The 23,763-nt window shown below is 44.4% G+C and overlaps 2 protein-coding genes across 2 annotated transcripts in view; one reads left to right on the top strand and one right to left on the bottom strand.

The window, feature by feature from the left end:
- LOC116072531 (ZAR1-like protein) overlaps positions 1–11,143 on the bottom strand; it is a 13,479-nt gene extending 2,336 nt beyond the window's left edge. Inside the window, exons 1-4 of the mRNA XM_031343993.1 lie at positions 11,091–11,143; positions 10,008–10,378; positions 9,726–9,860; positions 9,324–9,393 (exon numbers count right to left, since the gene is read on the bottom strand). Of these exons, the coding sequence (XP_031199853.1) occupies positions 9,324–9,393; positions 9,726–9,860; positions 10,008–10,378; positions 11,091–11,143 (629 nt within the window). The remainder of the gene's footprint in view (positions 1–9,323; positions 9,394–9,725; positions 9,861–10,007; positions 10,379–11,090) is intronic.
- Bcl2l10 (BCL2 like 10) overlaps positions 1–12,335 on the top strand; it is a 29,956-nt gene extending 17,621 nt beyond the window's left edge. Inside the window, exon 2 of the mRNA XM_031343736.1 lies at positions 12,238–12,335. Within this exon, the coding sequence (XP_031199596.1) occupies positions 12,238–12,288 (51 nt within the window). The 3' untranslated portion in view covers positions 12,289–12,335. The remainder of the gene's footprint in view (positions 1–12,237) is intronic.
- The last annotated feature ends 11,428 nt before the right edge of the window (positions 12,336–23,763 follow it).

Consider the following 23,763-nt stretch of genomic DNA (forward strand, 5'->3'; position numbering starts at 1 on the left):
TTGCTAATGATTTCTACTAAAGAGCTAATAGCAGTCCTTCACAAACTCTTCCCAAAACATAAGGGATAGTATTCCCCATCTCTTTCTATGGAAAGATACCCTACCAAGATGGGATATTTGCAAATCATCTGTCTAATGAGAGATTCATTTCTAAAGCATGAATCTTTAAACATAATAATAATAATAATAATAATAATAATAATAATAATAATAATAGCAATCTTATTGGAAAGTGAAGGAGCCAGGATGATCATTCCCCAAACATTATATACAAACAACCAATTCATACAAAGGTTCTCGTGCTCATGGAGAATCACTAGGAAAGTAGACATCAAAGCCGTTGGGAGCTCATGTTTTACATCCAGTGGGGAGGCTGTAGTTACAAAGAAGATAGGCAAGTGCTGGAAAGAGTGTGTAGAAATTGGAACCCTTGATCCAATGCAGTCTGTGTCCAGAAGAGTGTAGCATTTCTCATGGGACCTAGCAATGCCACGCCTACACGTGTACACAAGAGAACTGAGTCCATGCTTCCAACAGAAATTATACACCGATATATATATATATATGTATATATATATATCATCATCATCATCATCATCATCATCATCAGGAATAGCCCAAAAGTACAAATGGTACCAAGGGAAGAGCAGGCAAACAAGCCCTGCTGCCCACACAGGAGACTGTTACTTGAGTGAGGAAAACAATGGAGTCGTGTAGAAGGGGTAGCATGTCAAGAACTACAACCTTGTATGTGTGTGGATGTGGACCATGAAACCTGAACGGGGACCAAGACTCTAGGGAGGGAAAGAGAGGGTGGTAGAGCACATGTGATAAGAAAGTAGAGGAGGCTGTCTGGAAGGAAGAGGGAAGCAGCCAGAGTGGGCAGGTGTGGTGATTTCAATAAGGATGGTCCTTGTAGGCTCATATATGAATGGTTGGTCACCAGGGACTGGCACTATTGGAAAGGATTAGGAGGTGTGGCCTTGTTAGAGGAGCTGTGCCACTGGAGGTGGGCTTCGAGGTTTCAAGAACCCACGTCAGACCCAGAGGCTCTCTCTCCCTTCCTGCTGCCTGTTGAGCCTGATGTAGAATAGAACTCTCAGCTCTTACAGCAGCATGTCTGCCTGCACGCTCCGAAGCTTCCTCCCATTGTGATAACCGGACTAAACCTCTGAACCTGTAAGTCAGCCCCATTTAAATGCTTCCCTTTGTAAGAGTTGCCATGGTCATAGTGTCTCTTCACAGCAATAAAAACCATAACTAAGACAGCAGGGAGCAGGGGGAAAGACATGAACTACAGGAAAGGACGATTTACAAATATAAAAATACCAGGAAACCCATTACTTTATATTCTAACCAAAAAAAGTTTAATTACATTTATTTATTTTATCACAACATCTTGTGTGTGTGTGTGTGTGTGTGTGTGAGAGAGAGAGAGAGAGAGAGAGAGAGAGAGAGAGAGAGAGAGAATAAGCATACACAGGCACACATGCTAGGATGACTCTGTGTGGAAATCAAAGGACAACTTACAGGAGTCAGTTCTCTTCTTCCACCATCCTTGGGTGTTGGGTCTTGAGTTCAAATCATCAGGCTGGGCAATAGGTGTCTGTACTCTTGCCACCCCAAACAAAATTAAAATAAATAAATTATGTATGTATAATTTTAATATATTTGATATATTTTTTAAGAAAAGATAACCTCAACAAACCTTGAAACCATTAAGGTCACTAAAAGTCAGTCCCAATGACTATGTGGTCTGTGAATCCACTATGAGATACATACTGAGCCCATGTACAGAGAGACGGAGCAGACTCACGGTTGCTGGGATACTGGAGGGATAGATACCGAAGAGTGACTATGTGTCCAGCACTTAGAATACAGTGATAGCTGCAAACCCTGCTAACACAGTTCAGAAGCATCTCACTTTCAAAAGGCTGTGTTGACGCCAGATTTGGTGATGCACACCTGTAACCCCAGCACTTGGGAGGTAGAAGCCAGAAGTTGCATTCAAAGTCATTCTCCTGGGTACAGACCAAGCCTGGAATATAGGAAATCCTGCCAAAAACAAAAACCATGGAAAAATAATAAAAACACCACAAAACTAGGTAGTCTGGATTCTGTTTTTGTTTTGTTTTGTTTTGTTTTTCGAGACAAGGTTTCTCTGTGTAGCCCTGTCCTGGAACTCACTCTGTAGACCAGGCTACCCTCGAACTCAGAAATCCGCCTGCCTCTGCCTCCCAAGTGCTGGAATTAAAGGCGTGTGCCACTACCACCCAGATAGTAGCCTGGATTCTTAATTTCACCACTACCAGAACTTGGGCAGGTTACTTAATTACCAAATTCCTCTATTTTCGCATCATAGATGACAATACTTCCTGATGCCCTTGACCTCTTAGGGAAAAGTGAAACTCATATCAAGTTTCTAATATCAAAGGTGCTCTAAAGTCAAGGGACCATGACTGAAACAGCTATTGATTGTCCTGATGACCCTAACAAATGCAACGTAATGGCATCCATGCCTGGAGGAGCCCAGCGTGCCTAGCTGGAGAAGCACTACCCTATAGAACAACAACCTGTTGAACATGCGATAGAAGAAAGCATTTGGGAGCCTGAGACTCAGGGAGACCCACTAGTTCAAGGCCACTCTGGGTACATATGAAACAGAGAAAGCAAAGCTACATAGCACATTATCATACACTATAGGCACACTAGGTGACAATCAGACAGAAACACCCTCCTGCCTACCTTGCTCTCCCCATCCAAAGCTGACTCCCAGGGGCAGGGTTTTGTGAAAATATTTACTGCCTCCTCCCCTCCTTCTCCCCTCCCTAAGACAAAGACAGAGGGATGGACAGACAGCAGGATTCTAACAGAGCTGGAAGGATTCTATCTGTGGCGCTACGGGTAGCCAGTGCTGCCAGTTGTCTCCATCAGGAAGTCTTTGGCTGAAAAGAGACAGAGATGAGAATCAGCAGCTGGGGCCCCTCCCCCAGCCTCATTCCGATTCTGCCTGAGACCAGGTTGAAGGGCTCCTAAAAGAGCCATCCTTGAATCATGAGAAATGTCCTCTTCAGGAAAGGCTAGCCTAGGTGGTCTGCTGCCAAGGGTCCTTGGCTAACCATTTAATCAGGGCTTGGCTCATGTGACGGAGATGATGCACAGGGATAGCACAAGGTTCTTGAAAACAAACTGTACTGCACTGTCTTAACTAGGTCATGGACATATTGTGCAACCCTAACAGGTACAGTCATCCCGCTAGGAGCTGGGAAAACCTTGGAGCCGCTGACTCAAAAGCAACGAAAATGCTAACCTGAGCTGCACCCACATTGAAAAATGCAATTAAAGACAATAAACCAGCCAGAGCAGGCTTACATTTTCCCAGAATTTCTAACTGCTTCTGGGACTGCAACTCAGAGCTTGCTCTTCTGCTGAGTCACATCTAAATACCCCCCAAGACCTCTGGGACACCTACAAATTATAGAAAATTGAGAACTAGGAACCCTATAAGACAGACGTCCCTCCAACAAGCAAACCCCAGGGATGGCAACAAAGCATCACTGACTGAGAAGGAATGTAGTGTGTCTCCTCCATGCCTTCATCCAGCCAGTAAAGACAAGGGCTCCTGTGACCAGCACAGTGGAGAGATTATGTAAACAAAGCCCTACGTCAGGAAGCTTGTTCTCTAATTAGAAGGGTAGATGGTCTGTAAGTATGTGACATCAGTGGTTGTGAGCTAGAAAGGAAAACCTAGCAGGACAGGGCGCAGGAAGGACACAGGTGTGCTGTTGTACACACTGAAAGGCACACCTGCAGTAAGAGTAGACTTCTGGGGTTGTTTGATTGTTTGTTTTATCAAGACAGGGTTTCTCTGTGTAGCCCTGGCTGTCCTGGAACTCACTCTGTAGACCAGGTTGGCCTCGAACTCAGAAATCCTCCTGTCTCTGCCTCCCAAAGTGCTGGGATTAAAGGCATGTGTCGCCATCGCCTGGCAACTTCTTCTTCTTTTTTTTTTTTAATTAAAATATAGTTACATCATTTCCCCCTCTCCCTTTCTTCCCTCCTACCCTCTCCTGCAATCCTTTCAAGTGTATGACCTCTTCTTTTTTTCTTAATATATTTATTATTGTTATATATAATATTTATATATGTTACATAGTTGTGTTTATACATGTGTGTGTTTTATTTACATTGGGCATATGATATATATTAACATATAATTATATAATGTCATATATATTTATAATATATTGTATATTATATACATTATACAATAAAACACATTAATATATATAATTACATCCCGCAGAGAGTGTTAATGTTGCTTCTATATATATGATCACAGGGCTGGCCACTTAATATTGGATAACCAGTTACGGGGCTCATCCCTCTGGAGGACTAAATTCTCATCTCTCAGTAGTCTTTGGCTGCCTTTGTCTAGGAACTACACCCCATGAGATTTCCAAGTGAGTATACATATTGGCATTGTCCTTGATCGGGTCTTGTTTAGGCAGACATATTGGTGTTAGCCATATGGGTGTGGCTTCATTGTCATTTTTAGGAGACACAATCTCACAACAGACTTTTTATTTCTCTGGCTCTTAAGATCTTTCCACCCTTTCTGTCATAGCATTTCTGGAGCCTGAGGTGCAGGAGTTGATTTACATCTACAACCATTGTGGCCAGGCAGCCCACGACCAGTTATTCCCCACATGTGTACTGACTGACCAGTTGTGTTCTTCCCCGCAAGCGTACTGACCGACCAGTGTGTTCTTCTGCAATGGTCTCTGCCTTCTGCAGAGGGAAGCTTCTTTGATGAGTGATGAGAGCTACATTTGTCTGTTGGTGTAAGGATGTGTAGTTAGAATGCAGTTGGGGAGAATGCTGGTCTCAAAAGGTGGGGACTGAAGGTCATCCTCCAAGATCCAGGACCTCACAAGCCCCAGGTCACTGGCTAGCCTTTTAGTGCCAGGTTCCATTCCCTCCTGTTAAATGGGTCTTTAGCCCAAATAGATGGCTGTTGGTTATCACCAAGATATGAGTGCCACGTTGCACTTTTAGGGATGTCATAACAGCCTGGTCATTGATGAGGTTCATAGGTGTCACAACGTGGGTAGGATTATGGTTGCTCTCCTCCCTTGGCAGTTTACATAACATCTTGTGGTACTTCGAAAGCTAAGCCTCGGGGAGGACACTTTCAAGTCAGATCCAGCTTGAGTCCTCCAAGTCCTGTGTCCAAAGTGCATGATGTCTTCAGTAATAAGGACTCACCTTTGACCTCTGGGAGGCAACCAAAGGCAAGAGCAAAACAATATTTGTTTTGGGAGTCTCTTGGACACACCTAACCAACAACTTGAAAGGGGGTTACTCATGCCTGGTACTGAAGTTTTTATTAGTTTATGGCTCTTGTGGGAGCATTGGCAGCCCAAGAGGCTTAAATACATATATTTGTGCATGCATGTGTGTGTGTGTGTTTGTATTATATATAAAATTATATATAAAATTTTAGGTAAATAAACAGTATGATTATTTATGGTTTTTCAAACATCCCTAGTGTTAATTCTTTCCCCCTCCCTCCCACCTCTATATTGGCCTCCCCTCCCCCACCATGTCACCCAATTCCCCTTCTATCACGTGCATCCTGCTCTTCCCCTCTCTGGTACCCCTTCCCAGCCCCCCATTTCCCCCCGCTTACTTCTATGGCTTCTGCAGTTACTCCAGGCTGCATACTTCTATGGCTTCTGCAGTTACTCCAGGCTGCATACTTCTATGGCTTCTGCAGTTACTCCAGGCTGCATACTCACAGCTGAGCTCTTAGACACAGGAGCCACAGATGAGAAAGAACATGCAGCATTTGCCTTTCTGTGTCTGGGTTTCCTCGCTGGAGAAAATCCTTTCTAGTTCTGTTCGTGTACCTGCGAAGTTCGTTTTTCTTTGCAGCCGAATAGTATACATTGGGTACATGTACCCCATTTGCATTATCCACCAGTTAAAGGACATTTAGATCATTTCTATGTTCTAACAATGGTGAGTAGGGTGACTCTGAACATGGCTGAGCAAGGATCTGTGGAGTAGGACATCGGGTCCTTTGGTCATATGGTAAGGAGTAACAGCTGGATCATATGGAAGACTTATTTTTAGCTTTGGGAGCACTCACCACACTGACTTCTAGAGTGCCTGCAGCATCAACAGTGGATGGGGTCCCCACCCTCCCTGTCCTCCTCATCCTCCCCATCCTCCCCAGCATCTATTTGTTCTCAGTTGTAAACCTCCTAGCTGCTTTGACATGTATTGTTCTAAATGTTAAGGATAATGAACACTTTTTTGAGATACTTTGTAGTCATTTTTATTTCTTCTTTTGGGAACTCTCCATTTAGCTTGATAGTCTTTTGGAATAATCAGCTTTTTTGTTTGTTTGTTTGTTTGCTTGTTTGTTTTTTTCGAGACAGGGTTTCTCTGTATAGCCCTGGCTGTCCTGGAACTCACTCTGTAGACCAGGCTGGCCTCGAACTCAGAAATCTGCCTGCTTCTGCCTCCCAAGATCTGGGATTAAAGGCATATGCCACCACCGCCTGGCCAGCTGGTTTTCTTGACTCTGTGTCTTGAGGTTTTTTTGGTTGGTTGGTTGTTTTCTTAAGATTTATTTATTTATGTATGTATACACGTACACTGTCTCAAGACACACCAGAAGAGGGCATCGGATTCCATTACAGATGGTTGTGAGCCACCATGTGGTTGCTGGGAATTGAACTCAGGACCTCTGGAAGAGCAGCCAGTGACCTTAACCGCTGAGCCATCTCTCCAGCAGTTGATATCAATCCTCTGTCAGCTCTATAGCTGGCATGGATTCTCTCTTCCTTTTGGGGCTTTCACTTTAATCCATTCTTTCCTTCGTTATGCAGAAACTTCTAAGTTCTATAAGGTCCCATTTGCCATCTGCTAGACTTATTTCCTGGGCAAATAGAGTTCTATTCAGAAAGCCCTTTCCCACATCAATATTTTGTAGGGTACTGCCTGTGTTTTCTTCTAACAGTCTCTGTGGTTTAGGTTTTACATTGAGATCTTTGATTTATCTGGAGTTAATTTCTGTGTGGGGTGATAGATACAAATCTAATTTCATTCTACTACATGTGGACTTCCAGTTTCCCCAGTAGCATTTATTGAGATTCTGTCTTTTCTGCAGGGTATGATTTTTTTTTTTTTGTATCTTTGTGAAATATCGGATGGCTATATTTATAGTGTGTACCCACACTGGGGTCTTCTACTTTGTTTCACTGGTCTGCATGTCCATTTTTGTGCCAGTGCCAAACTGCATTACTATGGCTCTACAATATATCTTCACTACCATACCGTTTGTATTACTGTGGCTCTACAATATATCTTCACTACCATACCGTTTGTATTACTGTGGCTCTATACTATGTCTCAAAATCTGTAATATAGTCCCTCCAGCATCATCCTTTTTGCTCTGGACTGCTTTGGCTTATTCAGGGTCTTTTATGACTCCAAATGAATTTTAGGATACTCTTTTCCCTATTTCTGGAAGGGATGCGATGGGAATTTTGATTGGGTTTGCATTGGATCTGTAAATAGCTTTTTACTTGTATGGTTATTTTCACTATATTAATTCCTCCAATCCATAAGCATGGGATATCTTTTCATCTCCATTTTGTGGTGTCTTTGTCAATCTCTTTCTTCAGAGCTTTAAAGTTTTCATAGTAGAGGTCTTCCCAGCTCCTTGGTTCAGTTTGTTCCTAGACATTTTATTTTCTTTGAGACTATCATGAATGAGAGTGTGTCTTTTTCTCAGCTTGTTTGCTGGCATATAGAAAAGCTACCGATGTTTCCAAGTTGATTCTATATCCTAACACTTTGCTCAAATTGTTTCTAGAAGTCTGCTGGTAGACTTTCTGTGATCTCTTATCTATATTATCATATCATCTGTGTGCAGGCTGTTTTTATGTCTACTTGACTGAGAAGTCATGTGAGAAGAGAGGATCTCAGCTGAGAAAAATACCTCCATGAGATCAGGCAGTAGGCAAGCTGGTAGAACATTTTCTTAATTTGTGATTGATGGGAGAGGGCCCACCCCACTGTGGGAGGTAGCACCTGGGCAAATGGTCCTGGGTTCTATAAGAACACAGGTACAGTAGCCCATAAGGAGCAAACCAGTAAGCAACACTCCTCTGTGGCCTCAGCACCAGGTTCCTGCCAGGCTTGAGTTCTGGCCTTGGCTTCCTTCAGTGGACTTTGATTCAGGAGAGGTAAGCTAAATAAACCCTTTCCTCCTCACATTGCTCTGGCTTATGGTGTCTCATCACAGCAGTTGTGACCCTAACGAAGACAGAAACTAGTACAAGGTTCGTGAGCTACTGCTGTGACAGACCTGAATGTTTTGGGGAGGATGTGGAAGGACTTTGGAACTTCAGGCTGGAAAAGACTTTGAGTGCTCACATTGGTGAGCTGTTCTGAGAACATGCAAGGTAAGAGGATAAAGCTGAAGCAGGATAGATGGAGGAGGCCTGGACTGTGAAATTTCCAAGGAAAGCAAAGGCTCTTATAAAAGCCACTGTATATTTTGAATTAAGAATCTATGGTTGGCCGGGCGGTGGTGGCGCATGCCTTTAATCCCAGCACTTGGGAGGCAGAGGCAGGCGGATATCTGAGTTCAAGGCCAGCCTGGTCTACAGAGTGAGTTCCAGGACAGCCCGGGCTACACAGAGAAACCCTATCTCCAAAAACAAACAAACAAAAAAATCTATGGTGCTGGTCAGCTGGGCCTGACAACTGTGGTTAACAAGAAAGCAGGACCACTGACATAACCTTTGCTTGACTGGAACAATTGAGGCTGACTGAGAAGAGACCAGCACTGGGGCTGGAGAGACATCTCAGTGGTTAAGAGTACTTACTGTTCTTCCAGACGGTCTAGCTTCATTTCCCAGCCCCCACATCAGATGGCTCAAATCCTTCTGGAACTCAGGAGATCTGATTCCCTCTGACCTTCAACAGCACCTGCATACGTACAAGTGGTGCACATAAACCCACACAGGTTCACACAGCGCACACCACACACACACAGACGGAGACTAGCATCAATGATGTGAAATCTGGGAAGATTTCCTCAGGGTCAACACACACACAGACAGCTGCGCTTCCTGAGGCAGCCAGGCGATGCCAGTCAGACCTGGTAGTGGAAAAGTCTCCCAGGTGGTACAGGTTTCGAAGGCATGAAGGAGTCATGCATGGAGAGCAGCTGAAGTCCCTTAAAGAGCCCAGGAGAGGCTACTGATGCACGTGCAGCTCACCTGTAGCAGACGTCACCTCACATTCTGGAGACGCAGTAGCATGGGGTGACCACCAAGAACACCACCACCTTGGCGCAGAGCGAGCCGAAGCCTAGGAGACAGAGTGTGCTGTGGAGAGAGGGAGCTGGAGAAGTGACGCAGACCCTTTGGAAGAGATCAGAACACCAAAAGTGAATCTCAGACACTGGGTGATTAGAAGTTATTTACTCTGTAGCTGCCTCCTGGGTGCCGGGATTAGAGGGGCACAGCGCCATATCCAACCTTTTGAGTTGTTTTTTCTTTTTCTTCTTCTGGTTTATATGTATTTATTTTATTTATTCAGTGCCAACTTGCACAGGGGACTACCCCACCATCAAGTGTACAAACCAGAAATGGTACCCGCTATCACAGGATTTATTTAAAGCCGAAGACAGCAGACACTACAGGAGAATTTCTTGTCTTTGCAGTGGCCACAGAGCTCCTGGCTATGTGGCCTCTGGAGATCAATGTGTCTTTTCTTCTGAGAACAGGAACAACATAATCTTAAGGTCTGACACTGGATTGCTTCTACTCGGTAAGAGTTAAAACTGCCCCCAACCCGCAGACAGGGTTTCTCTGTATAGCCCTGGCTGTCCTGGAACTCACTCTGTAGACCAGGCTGGCTTCGAACTCAGAAATCCACCTGCCTCTGCCTCCTAAGTGCTGGGATTAAAGGTGTCGGGCTTGGGTTAAAACTCTTTTGGCAGTTTTTACAGATCTGTTTGGAATAAACCTTGTTGGCACCTGTGATGCACCACACATAAGCACTCTCCCATCTCATCTTACAATCTTTACAGTGAAAACAGCCGTGTTTTGGTTCCAAAAACTGCTTGCCCTTCCTGTCCTGAGGGCTGGGGGCATATTCTTTCCCCAATCCCTTCAGCTGTGGGAGTTTCTCCTCCTCCTCACAATCCCATCTCCATGTAGGTAGTAACAGCTGATTGGCCTCTGTAGGCCCTGTGAGTTTCTGGCTTTCCTTGTCTTCCCCATCCTGGGCTTGCGGGATCAAGGTTCTCCACCCTACCCCCCAAGCTTCGGTGGGCTTCCTGGAGCTGGTTCTGCCAAGAGGGAGCTGCTGTGTAGTGTCTGCGACCCCCGTCGGAGGTGGGGGGGAAAGGCTATGTCAGTCACCTGGACTGATTTAAGGTGACTGAGCCATGTTCATGACTATACCCAGATCACAAAAGTCTGCATGCAGCATCTCATGCAGCCCTTCATCAAGGCCTCTGACATCTAATCCCCTGAGAGAGGCAGTCATGGATCACTGTTCATTTACCTTCCTACCTTCTGAAAGCAATATATTAATTATCCAAATGCGTAAATTATTCCAGAGTATACATATATTTTTTCCAGAGTATATATATATATGTATCAACTTCCAGGAGGGAATCAAAAGAATTCACTTCCAAAGCACCATTGAAATGGAGAGAAATACCCTCAATGAGAGGGGCAGGGTACCTGGCAACTGGGAGAGAAAATTGGTTCGAGCATCCTTCTTCACCCTAATCCTCTCTACCTTTTCTTTAGCTTCCATAGCTCCTGAAACACTTTTCTTTTCTCAAGCCCAGAGTAAGACCTTTGTGTGGCTGTTGTCTAGGTAGTGACTAGACCAAGTAGCAAGTCCTCAAACTCTCCCTCAATTTCCACTTCGGAGCTCCATGCGACAACCTGCTTTCTACACATACTGTGTTCTTCAATGAAAAAATGGCCTCAAATAGGGAAATTTAAAACCAGTTGAAGCGTATTCAAAACATCAATGGACATCACTACCTGTTAATAGTCCATGAGTTGTACAAAGCCCGACAATAAGCTTTAGAGCACATTCTGCTTAACCTATCTCATTGAGGTACTCCCTAAGTATTCCAAAGTAGACTGGAATTCATTTCTATGGTATTACTTATGTACTACCAGAGTCCAATAAAAAGTCCCTTTTAGAAAAATCATCCCCACCTCCCAACCCCATCTTCACCCCAGATTAAACAAATGAAAGGGAAAAATGATTAAAAATAACTCTTGCTGAGAACTCCAGTTCTTCATTGTGGTGTTTAGATGAGACATTCTACCATCTCTGAATCAGGCTCTTGCCCCAGGATCTATCTGTCTTTCCAGAGCGCTGGAGTGGAAAGCAGGGCCATCAGGCTTATCTGGATTGCACATCAGATTTGGTGTAGACAAACGGTGTGGTCCGGAACTGGCACCTGGACTTGCAGGACCCTCAGCTTGAACCAAAGCTGGAGTTGGAGTTGGAACTGGAATAGGAGGTTCAGTCAGAGCTGGAGCTGATGCCTAAGTCGGAGTCGGAGCAGAAGCCTGAGCCATTGCTGTGGTGTCTGTGACCCCCGTGAGCACGGCACTGACTTGTCTACTCGAAGACTCAGCTGTACACCCACCTCCTTGGTGTGGGCCCTGCATAGTCATAGACTCAGATTGAGCGGAAACTGCCTGAAGCTGAGCCCTGAAGTAAGGGTCCATACAGGGCTGAGAGACATTTGGGGGTACCTTAAGCCCGGCTAGGGAAATGGGAGCTCCCATGTTTTGTGGCCAGTTTTTCTGTTGACCTTGATTTTTTTTTAAAGTAGGTACTTAGAGTGTTCCAAAGTTTTGTTTTCAATTAGTTCTTGACTTCTTTGACCCATACACCATTTTGAGTTTATTCCCATGAGTCTGAGTACTTACCAGAGATTTGTTTTCTGTTGGTCTTATTGCATTGTGTTCAGGTAGTATACATTGAGTGATTTTAATTTTTTTCTAAATTTATTAAGATTTGTGTCCCAGGATGTGGCTCATTTAGAGCAGTTCCCATGGGCTCTGGGTAGAGCATCTATTGCCTGGTGTTTGAGTAAACTATTTGGTAGAGATGGATTAAGTCTACTTGCTGTATGATGCCATTTGATTCTTATGTTTCTTTTTTGTTCAGGTGGCCTGTCTACTGGGACCATGGAGTACTGACATTGCCTCCTCCGACTGAGTGGGTGCGAATCTGTATCTTTAATGCCAGCAGTGCAGCTTTTGTGAGGTCAGATGCATCCGAGTTCGATGCATTTATGTTTAAGGCTGTGATGTCTTTTTAACTGTTCCCATAGTTAGCACGAAGTGTTTGTTGTCCTTTGTCTCCTCTGATGAGTTTTAATGTGAAGTCCATGCTGTCAGATATTAGGATAACAATGCCTGCTCACCTTCTCATTAATTCAATTGGAGAACTGTTTTCCGTTCTTTCACTTTAAGATGATCCCTGATTTTTAAAGCATCATAATATGAGTTTATTATAGACAGCAGAAAGAGGAAATTTGGGCTGGTGAGATGGCTCAGAGGGTAAGAGCACTGTGACTGCTCTTCCAAAGGTCCTGAGTTCAAGTCCCAGCAACCACATGGTGGCTCACAACCATCCGTAATGAGGTCTGATGCCCTCTTCTGTCTGGAGATGGTTACAGTGTATTCATGTATAATAATCATCTTTGGGGCTAACCAGAGCGAGCAGGGGTCCTAAATTCAATTCCCAACAACCACATGAAGGCTCACAACCATCTGTACAGCTACAGTGTGCTCATATACATAAAATAAATCTTTAAAAAAAGAAAGAAAGAGGAAATTCTTTTTTTTAAGTTTGAGATTTATTAATCAATTTACTTATTTGGGGACAAGGTCTCTCTATGTAGCCCTGACTCTCCTGGAACTCTCTCTGGAGACCAGGCTGGCTGGAGACCAGAGCACATGCCTCTGCTTCCCAAGTACTGGGTCTAAAGGCACATGCTGTCATGCCCAGTTTATCTTTCTTTTGTGTCTGGGTGTTTTGCTTGCATGTATGTCTGTAACTCACATGTATGCAGTGCCCATGTCAGATCCCCTGGAACTGGAGTTGCAGTTATTAGCCATCATGTGGGTCCTCTGGAAGAACAGTCAAAGCTCTTAACCACTTGCCTATCTTTCTAACCCCAGATTTTGTTTCTTGATCTATTCAGCCAGCTTCTGCCTTTTGACTAGAGGATCAAGACCATTAATATTTAAAGTTACTTTTGAAGGTTGTGCATTGAGTGCATTTTATTGTCTTTTTGCTGTTTGTGTTCTTAGCCATCCTTTGTTTCGGTGGCTACAGTTTTGCTTGTTTCCTTTCTACAGTGCCTTGGCTATACTTATTCCTCTCTTCAGGCTAGAGAATTGCTTCCAATATTGTTAGAGTTGGTATGCTGGGTATGAATTCTTTCAAGGTTGTTTGTATCAATTTTTTTCACTTTCTCCAACTATGACAGATAGTTTTGCTAGGCACAGCAGTCCAGGCTAGCAGCTATGGTCTCTTATAACGTGGAGTGCATTGATCCAAGATTTTCTAGCCTTCAACATTTATATTCAGAATCGGATATGCCAGGCAGTGGTGGCGCACACCTTTAATCCCAGCACTTGGAAGGCAGAGGCAGGAAGATTTCTGAGTTCAAGGCCAGCCTGGTCTACAGAGTGAGTTCTAGGACAGCCAGGGCTACACAGAGAAACCCTGTCTCAAGAAAGAAAGAAAGAAAAAAGAAAAAGAAAGAAAAAGAAAGAAAGAAAGAAAGAAAGAAAGAAAAAAAGAAAGAAATCAGATGTTTGCCTAGAGAGACCGCTCTCGCTCACAGGTTAAGGACACTGGCTGCTTTTCCAAAGGCCCTGAGGTCAATTCCCAGCAACCACATGGCTGCTCACAACTATCTATAATGAGATCTGGTGCCCTCTTCTGGCCTAGGGGCATATCTGCAGGCAGAGCACTGTATACATAATGAATACATCTTTTAAAAAATGTTGCTGGGCAGTGGTGGTACATCCCTTTAATCCCAACTCTCAGGAGGCAGATCTCTTAAATTTAAAGATAGCCTAGTCTATAGACCGAGTTCCAGGCTAGCCATCTTCACACAGAGAAACCGTCTCAAAAAACCAACCAACCAACCAACCAAAAAAAGATGTTATTCTTTTATATGTGACTTAAGTTTTCTTCTCTAGCCATTTCTAAAACTCTGATGTCTTCGTGTTTTAACTATGAAATGCCCTGAGGAGTTTTTCTGGTCTCCCATAGTTGATGTTCTATGCTCTCCTTGGCTATGCCTTCCCTTAGTTTGAGGAAGTCTTTTATGATCCTGTTGAAAATCTGGTTTATGCCATTGACCTAGAACTCTTCCACTTCATCCATGCCTATAATCTGAAGACTTAGTCTTTGCACGGCATTCCATAGTTCCTGCATTTCCCACCCCGCCCCGCCCCTCCATGTGGGTGTTTCTGCTTGTAGTCTGGTTCTTCTACTTGATCTTCAAGTTCTAATATTCTGTCTACTACTTGATTCATTTCTACTTGTAAGGGCTTCCCCTGACTTTTTTCTAGTTGTGTTATTTTAATTCCATCTTCATTCCAGCCTATGTGCTCATCAATACTTCTCTTTTGGATTTTGTTTTCAAATTCTAGATTATCATTTCATTCAGAGTTAAGTTTGTTGTTTTCTTGGGCATAATTCCAATGTTTGTTCTTTTATTACATTTTCTTTAAGTCCATTGAGCTGTTTGTGTTATCTTTGCCCTCCTTGAATTCTTTGATGCTCATGAGTATTTTTTTTTTTTAAGTTCTATGCTCTTGGGTTCGTCTAGGTAATTCTACAGGACTGGTGGATTGGGGGAGGGGCACAAACTGTGTTGATCTTTTATATTGTTTGTTTTTTCAATGAAGCCTGGGCATGCAAACATCTTTTGTTTGTTCTGGGTCAGATATGGAGTCACCAGGCTGGGCTACAGTGTAAGATGTGTTGGTTCCTGTTGTTCCTGGAGGTTGGCTGTAACACAGGCCAAAGTCATGTGGTGGGAGGTGGGGCTGGGCTGGGCTAGGCAGGCGGGCAGGCAGGATGTGTGTCATTGGCCAAATCCTGGCAGTTGGGTGTGGCACGGGTGGAGCTGACTCGAGTAGGCTGGGACCCTAGATGTGGGACCCAGGCTAGACCTGGGGATCGGAGAGCATATGCATAGGATAGAATCAGGCAAATATATCAGGTTTGGCTGTAGCTTAAGATGTGCAGGTTGGACTGAGTCTGGAGGTTGGATATGCCAGCGAGGTACGAAGTCAAGTGGTAGGAGGGGAGCTTGTGCTGGCTGGTACAATGTGCCTCCTGGTCAAAAGCTGAGTGTTGGGGACTGACCAGACTAGGCCAGAGACTGGATATGGGCCCCAGACTATATCTGGGGTTTGGGGATGGTGTGTGGAGGGGGAAGATCAGGTGGTGGGCTCACCAGTCTAGGCCCTGGTGCAAGATTAATAAAGAGAGGGACAGTGACACAACTTCTGTCCCAGAATTTCCCAGACAGTGGGTAAAGCCAGGAAATAGATCTGGGCCAGAGTGCAGGAGCCGTGTGATAGAGACTGAAGGGTTGGGGGAGAGGGATGTGTGCCCCACAGGCTTCCATACAGTAAGGGGAGAGTCAGTTAGATGCTATGCTCAAGGGGATGTAGTCTGACAGTTTTAGAGCGTTAACCTGCAGTTAAGAGTGCTTGCTGATCTTACAGAAGGCCTGGGTTCAGTTCTCAACAACCACATCAGGTAGTTTACAACTGCCTGTAATGCCAGCAGCAGCTCCAGAGGATCTGCCTCCTCTCTCTCTCCTCTCTCTCTCTCTCTTTCTCTCTCTCTCTTTCCCCTTACTCTCCTTTCTCTCCTTCTCTAATAAATTTATAAATAATATTTTATTAATAATCTTTAAAAATTAAAAAGAGCTCGATCTGCCTAGGCATGGTAGTTTATACCTATAATCCTAGCACTTGGGAAGCCAAAGCAGGCGAATTGCTGAGTGTTAGACCCACCTGGGCAGCAGAATAAGATCACATCTCAAAAAACAAACAAAGCAAATAAGTAAGTGGTTAAAACATAATGGTGTATTTTAGTTGCAGATTGAGAGTAAGCTGTGGGAGATGAAAGCAGCAGCAGGGAATCTTGTCAGGATGTTGTTCAAATCCCTAAGGGCAAGCTGCATCTTCCCGTGGCCAAAGCTAGGGAGGTGGTGAGAGACCGACTCTCGCTGTTGCCACAGGACCTACAGATGGATAAGACATGGATTTCTAGAAAAGGAATATAATATTTACCCAAGCTAGAGAAGAGAGGCTTTGGTTTCAAACCCCAGGGCTTCGGCTTCCTGAGAAATATGTTTGCTTGGGATTTAGGGACCAAGCAGACTGCTCTTGGCAAACCTGGAAAGTGGAGGTGAATCAGGCTGGCCTTTGGGGATAGAAAGCTGCCCACATGGAAGAGTCTGGGTTGGCGAGAAAGGATGGAAAATGAGCCCAGAGCTACAGCAGAAAGCTCTGACCATCAAGATGTTCTAGTGTGGAAAGCTTACTTACCAAAGACGGTCAAAGTGTTTCTATCTGCTCTGGGAAGAATGAACAGTCCTGGCAGGACAGATTCCTAAAGGTATATTTGCACACACACACAGAGTCTATCAGACTGTTGAAACAATGAACTCTCCAAATTGGAATATTCAGTTGTCTCATGCTAGAAGGAAAAGCTGAAGGCTGATATTGGCCTGAGGGGTGGTATGGTGGGGAGGGGAGTTTGTCTCCTAGAAACAGTTACAGCTTGTCCACTATCTTAAGAGACTGGAGCCCAAGCAATGAAAATGAATAGGACCACTTATGTCTTAGTTAGGGTTTTACTGCTGTGACCAGACACCATGGCCAAGGCAAGTCTTATAAAGGACAACATTTAATTGGGGCTGGCTTACAGGTTCAGAGGTTCAGTCCATTATCAAGGTGGGAGCATGGCAGCAGGCAGAACTGAGAGTTCTCCATCTTCATCTGAAGGCTGCTAGCAGAATCCTGACTTCCAGGCAGCTAGGATGAGGGTCTTATAGCCCACACCCACAGTGACACACCTACTCCAACAGGGCCACACCTTCTAATAGTGCCTCTCCCTGGGCTGAGTATATAGAAACCAGCATCACACCTTACTGAGACTATTTATTATATATGTTATATACCCCTGGTCTCTTACTTAAACCAGAACCTCTTGTTAGGACCTAGAAAATAGATTTGGGAGGGAGGCTGGGTGGTCACTGAACCTTCAATTTGTTCATCTCCCAAATTTGTCCCTTTTCTGGTTTTTAGTATTAATTTATCCTTCAGCATGCCTTTTGAAAGCAGATGGCTGAGCCTGGACTATTACAGGATTCTCAGGGCCTAAGCTGACCCTAACTCCTGTGACAAAAGGATAAATAATTCAAATAGGACAAATACTATAAAACCTTACTAAGGGGGACTGGAAAGCACATATTGCGTTGCAGTAAAACATGAATTCAGTACCCACACTGAGAAGCTAATAGCAGTCTGTAACTCCAGCTCCAGGGGGATCCAATATGCCTGGCTTCCATGGGCACTGCACAAACATGCACACACCCATACTCACACATAATCAAATGTAAATCTGGCTCTGGAATAGTGGCTCAGGGGTTAAACTCCCTGACAGCTCTTCCAGAGGACCTAGATTTGAATCCCACTCAGCATCTGATGGTGGCTAGCAACTGTTGTTAACTCTAGTTCCAGGACATCTGACCTCTGGACACTAAGCATACATGTGATAGACAAGCATGCATGCAAAGCTCATATACATGAAAAGTAAGCATATACTAAGTACCAAGCATTATGCTAAATGCCTATATTCAGTGTTCTCATTTAAGTCTTACGGTAACCTATGAATTGTGTGTTAACGGCCCTGTGTATGAATAAGCAGCCGATGACAAAGCTGATAAGCCATGGGATGAAGCTTGGGGTTTAGCCTGGACTCAGCGCTGAAGCATGCCTGCTTAAGCACCAGTCAACACTGCCCGGTGCACCATCTCAGTTGCAGCTGGAGCTAGTGAGAGAGGTTCAAGGCAGGCAGGTAGGGGAGCAGTGAACACGGGGGAGTTGTCTAAATGTACAGACATCAGTCTGTGGTTTAGGTTAGACATGGAAAAGAGGCTTGGGATGGAGTTTAAAGACCGGAAGCGTGAGCAGAATCCCATTGCCTGGCCTACAGCTGCACAGGAGAAGCGAGGCCCTCCAGGTGTTCACAACTAAGCACACGGGCATGTCTGCTTGCTGGGCTTAGTGGCACCGGTATGCAGCAGCAGCAGCAGCATAGCAGACAAGGTGGATGATTCCTCTTTCTCCAGGAATCCTATGACTACCAGATACAGGAAGAACACCCCCAAAGCCACTCCTGGCCTGTTCAAGGAGACCTCCTCAGGCTGTTGAGTAAGGAGCGCCACAAGTTCAAGCTTGACAAGCAAACCTCCGGATTCCATGACTTTTGTTCCTTTTTATCAATCGGCAAGGGTTGGTGCACAGAACAACAAAAAAACAAAAACAAAAAACAAAAAACAAAAAAAACCCCAACTTTCCGGTATGTTTAAAAGGTTTGAGTCTAGCCTGACCCAAACACCTCAGAACTTGTGAGCACCCCCATTGAAGGCTTCTGTGATATCACGTGAAGCAATGAACTCTTCCTCTTGGAGTACAGAAGAGTGGACCCAAATGTAGATTCTCGACTTCTCTCTCCCTGTGTCGCCCATCTGTGTCCTCTGTGGCCTGTCTAAAGTCTGTCTTCCCTAACAAATGGTTTTGCTCTATATTTATTGAATGGCACAGAAAACATGGTATGGGGAAAATAACGACCACCAAAAAAATACCTTTTACAGAAATCTTTAAATGGGGGTTGGGGAGGCTGGAGATGGCTCGGGGGTTAAGAGTACTCTATGCTCTTCCAAAGAAGTTGAGTTCAATTCCCAGCACTCACATGCAGACATGCCCGTGTGCTAGTTGTCAGCATGTTGGCTCCCAAAGACCTGTAACTCCAGTATAATGGATCTGATTACCCTTCTGGTCTCTACAGACATCGAGTACATGTGGTGCACATACACACATGCAGGTAAAACTCACATGTAAAATTATTTTAATAAAAAGAAAACTTTAACAGTGTTATGAGAAGTTACCTAAAATAATGCTCAAAAACCACAAAGACATTATCAACCTATATCCATATTATCTAAATCCAGTATTTATGGTAGAAGCTTGTGTTGTTTGCTTTCAGGGGCTGGAGAGATTAAAGGTAAGAGCATTGGCTGCTATTCCAGAGGTCCTAGGTTCAATTTCAGACATTCACATGGAAGCACAACCACCTGGGGCCTCAGCTCCAGGGACTCTAGGCCCACTTCTGGCCTCAGTAGGCATCAGGCACCCACATGGCACATAGGCATACATACAGCCCAAACACCCATACACATAAGAAATTTTAAAAATTAAAAATATGTATTTATGTTTGTGTGTATGCTACATGTGTGCAATGCCCACGAGAGCCAGAAGAGTGTGTTAAGATTCCTGGAGCTGGAGTTACAGGTGGCTATGAGTGCCCAATGTGGGTGGGTGCTGGAAGCAGGTTCTCTTGAAGTATAGAAAGCGCTCTTAGCTGCTGAGCAGTATCTCCAGCTTATAAATTACTCTTGCTGGTGTGGTGGCACACATCTTTAAACTCAACACTTGGGAGGCAGAGACGGGTGAATCTCTTGAGTTTGAGGCCAGCCTGGTCCACATAGTGAGTTCCAGGACATCCAGGAATATTTAGAAAGGTTCTGTCTTAAAACAAAAATAGTTGTTTTCAACCTATTGGCTGTTTTCAGCAAATAATTCTCTGTCTCCTCTCCCCTACCCTCCCCTACCTCGCACACACACATACCATTCTGGATCAGGGTCATGGGCCTGAGTCCTTAAATCCTGAGTAGAGGATTTAAGGTTAAAGCTATGCATTTAGCTTAGGTTTAAAAGCTGACTGCATGAGAAATCCAAGGCATAAGGTTGGTTATATTGTTCTCCTAAAGGCAGGTTAGACTGAAACAGGCTGAGCACACAGTAGGACAGCACACCGAGTATAGCTTTAGATGATTCAAGGCATACGATCATTTGGCCAAAGTTCAGTGTCTTTAAAGGGGAGAGTCCCTAGAGAGCTTTGTCCAGATGGATGCTTGTACTCTTAAAAGTGCACTGCGCTATCACAAGTGAACACACTGTCCTGGTCAGTTCACCCAGGGTTGACTGGATTGGCAGGCACAGGGCCTTTGCGTTTCCACGTTCAAAAGGAACTTTGAGCTAGGTGTGGTGCTGCACAAGTCTAATCTTGGCCCTCAGAAAGCAGGAGTCTCTTGCAGGCTATGTAGATCCTGTCTCCAACAGAAAGAACGTGGGTCCGACAAGATTGACTAGCAAGTGACTGGGAGAGTCAGTAAGGATGAGGTCATCCAGAACTCGGACCTTCCTATTCCAAGTTTACTGGTCTCTACTCATTCCTGGATGATGCTCATGTGGACCACAAATAGGCATGAGGTGAAGTGACTGAAATGGGTTACTGTCCTTGACACGTGTGTGTAGGGTGAGAGCCTACCCTGGTTTTGGCTTTAATAGTGAATGGGAACTGAAAGGATGAAATGAAGACATGAACAGTTCAGTCTGCCTCATGACTGGAATCCACTTTGTTCCATATTGCACCCTAGCATCTGTGCTCAAAGTTCTTTTGAAAAGAGTCACAACCTAAGTAGTACCGAACAGGCTTTTAACTCAGAAACTGCAGTTAAGTTACTAGTTTTATTTTTGCTTCTAAAACACCATTTGACTCACAATCCTCTTTGATTCCTTGGACAATGGGCCACAGTGCAAATTACATGTCACGCATTGCCTAATGACAGCAAGTGTTCTGAGAATCCATGTCTCTGGACGATTTCATCACCATGGACTTACAGAACTAGATGGGACAGGCCAATCATTGTCACCTCTTGGTGATGCCAAGAAGTAGGGAAATAAGCTGTATGAGGTGCTGCCAACACAGAGAACTGTTACATTTCTAAAAGAAGCACTAACTAATCATTTGAGTAAACCACTAACCATTCGAAGCTGTGCTGTACTTTTTCATGAGTGCTTTTTTTTGTTTGATTTTTTTTTTTCCAAGACAGAGTTTCTCTGTATAGCCCTGGCTGTCCTGGAACTTACTCTGTAGACCAGGCTGGCCTCAAACTCAGAAATCCGCCTCCCAAGTGCTGGGATTAAAGGCGTGTGCCACCACTGCCTGGCATGAGTGCTTTTGCCTGCATGTATCTCTAGGCAATAGTTGTGTGTCTGATGCCTGAAGAGGCCATTTGAGCCTTGAAACTGAAGTTAAAAGATTGTTGTGATTCATGAAAAGAGGGTGCTGGGAAGCAAATCCACTCCCCCAGAACAGAAGGCAGTGCTCTTAACCACTGAGCCATCGTTCCAGCCCCCAAAACTTCAATTTAAAACCAAAACTGTGTGTGTGCACACTTGTGCATGCCTAAGTATATGTATGCTATGCAGTGCAGGCAACTCTGAAGGTCTAAAGTGGGCATCAGATGCCCTGGGATTGTAGTTGCAGGTGGTTGTGAGCTGCCCTATGGGGGCTAGGAAATGAACCCGGATCCTCCGCAATAGCAGCTAGTACTCCTAAATCCTGAGCTACCTCTCTGGCTGACAGTTTGTATCTTTTTATATTTCCTATGCATTACCAGTCTGGAGGCTGCTGCGGTGGTACCTGCCTGCAGCCCTCACACTTAGAAGGCTGACATTGGAGGACCACACATCTGAAGCCAGTCGGGCTATTTAGTGAGTGACACCCTGACTCAACAAATTAAAAGGAAGGGGCTAGAGAGAAGGTTCAGTAATTAAGAGCCCTGGGTGCTCTTCTAGAGACTCCAGGTTTGATTCCCAGCACAAGCAGTGGCTCACCATTGTAACTCCAGGTTCAGGGGATCTGGTACTTTCTGGCTTCTTGAAGCACCAGGCATGCATGTGGTATATAGGCATAGATGCAAACAGCCAAATACATAGTCACAAAATGAAACGGTCAAAGTTTTTGACTCTTGCTACCACAAGGATGGATGTGAAGTAGTTTCTGCATATGGCTGAAGCTATCAGTTTAAAACAATGTTACTATCAATGTTTTATACAATTCTTAGGGTAACTGCAAAGAAAATGCCTACATTTCAAGACACACAAAGTATGCACAAGTCAACAAAACACAAGGCAGGCAACAAAATAGGGAAAGTGAGACAAATACAAGATACAAAACAATAAATTCAGATTCCTGACTAAATGGGTTTTTAAAATTCAATTCTATGCTATATACCAGACTCATGTATGTCTTTCAAGATCCATCTTCCCATGTGGCCTCACTGGCTTGTAACTCTGTGTAGATGCAGCTGGTTCTGACCTTGGGGCGATCCTCACTTCTGCTCTCTTAGTAATAGGATTAGCGGAGGCTCACCACCATGCCTTGCATCACATTCAGATGGCACTTGCCTCTTGTTCAGACCCTGGGTTAAATCCTCAGTACCACCGGAAATAGGCAGAGGCTCATGGCTGTAACCCCAACACTTGTGGGACAAAGACAGGAGGATGAGAAGGCCAGGCCAGCAGAACCTACTTGAGACCCTGATGAACAAAATGAACAAGAACTACCCAGCCCAGATCCCCACAAAGCATGCTTTATATAGTTCCAAAGTAGTTATCTGTCCTCCTCCTTAGATGGCTTTACAATGTCTAACCTTTAATCAAAGTCCAACCACTCCTGATGCTAAGTTAACATTAATAAAATAAGTTCAGGAGCAAATTTCCCAGGAAGAAAGAAACCCTTGGCCTCCCTCAGATGAGAGCGCGTTCTTTACAGCTATGCCCATGGAGGCCAGGGTGGCCTTCCACTCCTGATACCTGTCACCTACCTACTGAATGCTGGGCCAGCCCTGTCACCAGGCCCAGCCTCCAGAGGGTGAGCTATTGAGGAGCAGAGATACAGGTTCCTCTGCAAGGTTCAAAGCTTCCCTGGGTTTTAACAGCTTTGAAGTGAGTGCATCAAGGTTTATACTGTTTGAAATGTATGGCGGTATGCCAGCAGAGAGGTCCTGACCAGACAGACCACCCTTTCGCCGGTATCTTGGGGTGAATATTTGCAGTAGGCATGAGTAAGCTTTTGACTCAGCGTATCTTCTATACATGCTGGGGCACAGCCACAGCATCCTGGGACATGTGTGCTCAGGACAGAGCACACTGTCACTGGACACACCCAGGGGTAACTTTCCTTCTAAAGAGTCAAACAGGAGCCGTGCCTGCTGGCCATCTTTATTTTTCTTTTTCCTTCAAAGAGGATAACAAAGATACAGACAGGATTCAGTAAAATAAAACAGACAAAACAAACTCTAAAAGACTGAGCAGTGACATGCTACATTTAACCTAATTTTATTCATGCTTGCCTAGGGATGGGGAATAGATCATTCAATAAAAACATACAGTAAAAACGGGGGTTGGAGGGGGGGAAGGCTTATCATGTACAATGTTTAAACTATAATAATGATGTACCTTAATTACTTCCATGCACACAAGTCTAACATTACAAGTTTTTAAAAAATAAACA

Source organism: Mastomys coucha, unplaced genomic scaffold (assembly GCF_008632895.1).
Source record: "Mastomys coucha isolate ucsf_1 unplaced genomic scaffold, UCSF_Mcou_1 pScaffold23, whole genome shotgun sequence".
Lineage (NCBI taxonomy): Eukaryota > Metazoa > Chordata > Mammalia > Rodentia > Muridae > Mastomys > Mastomys coucha.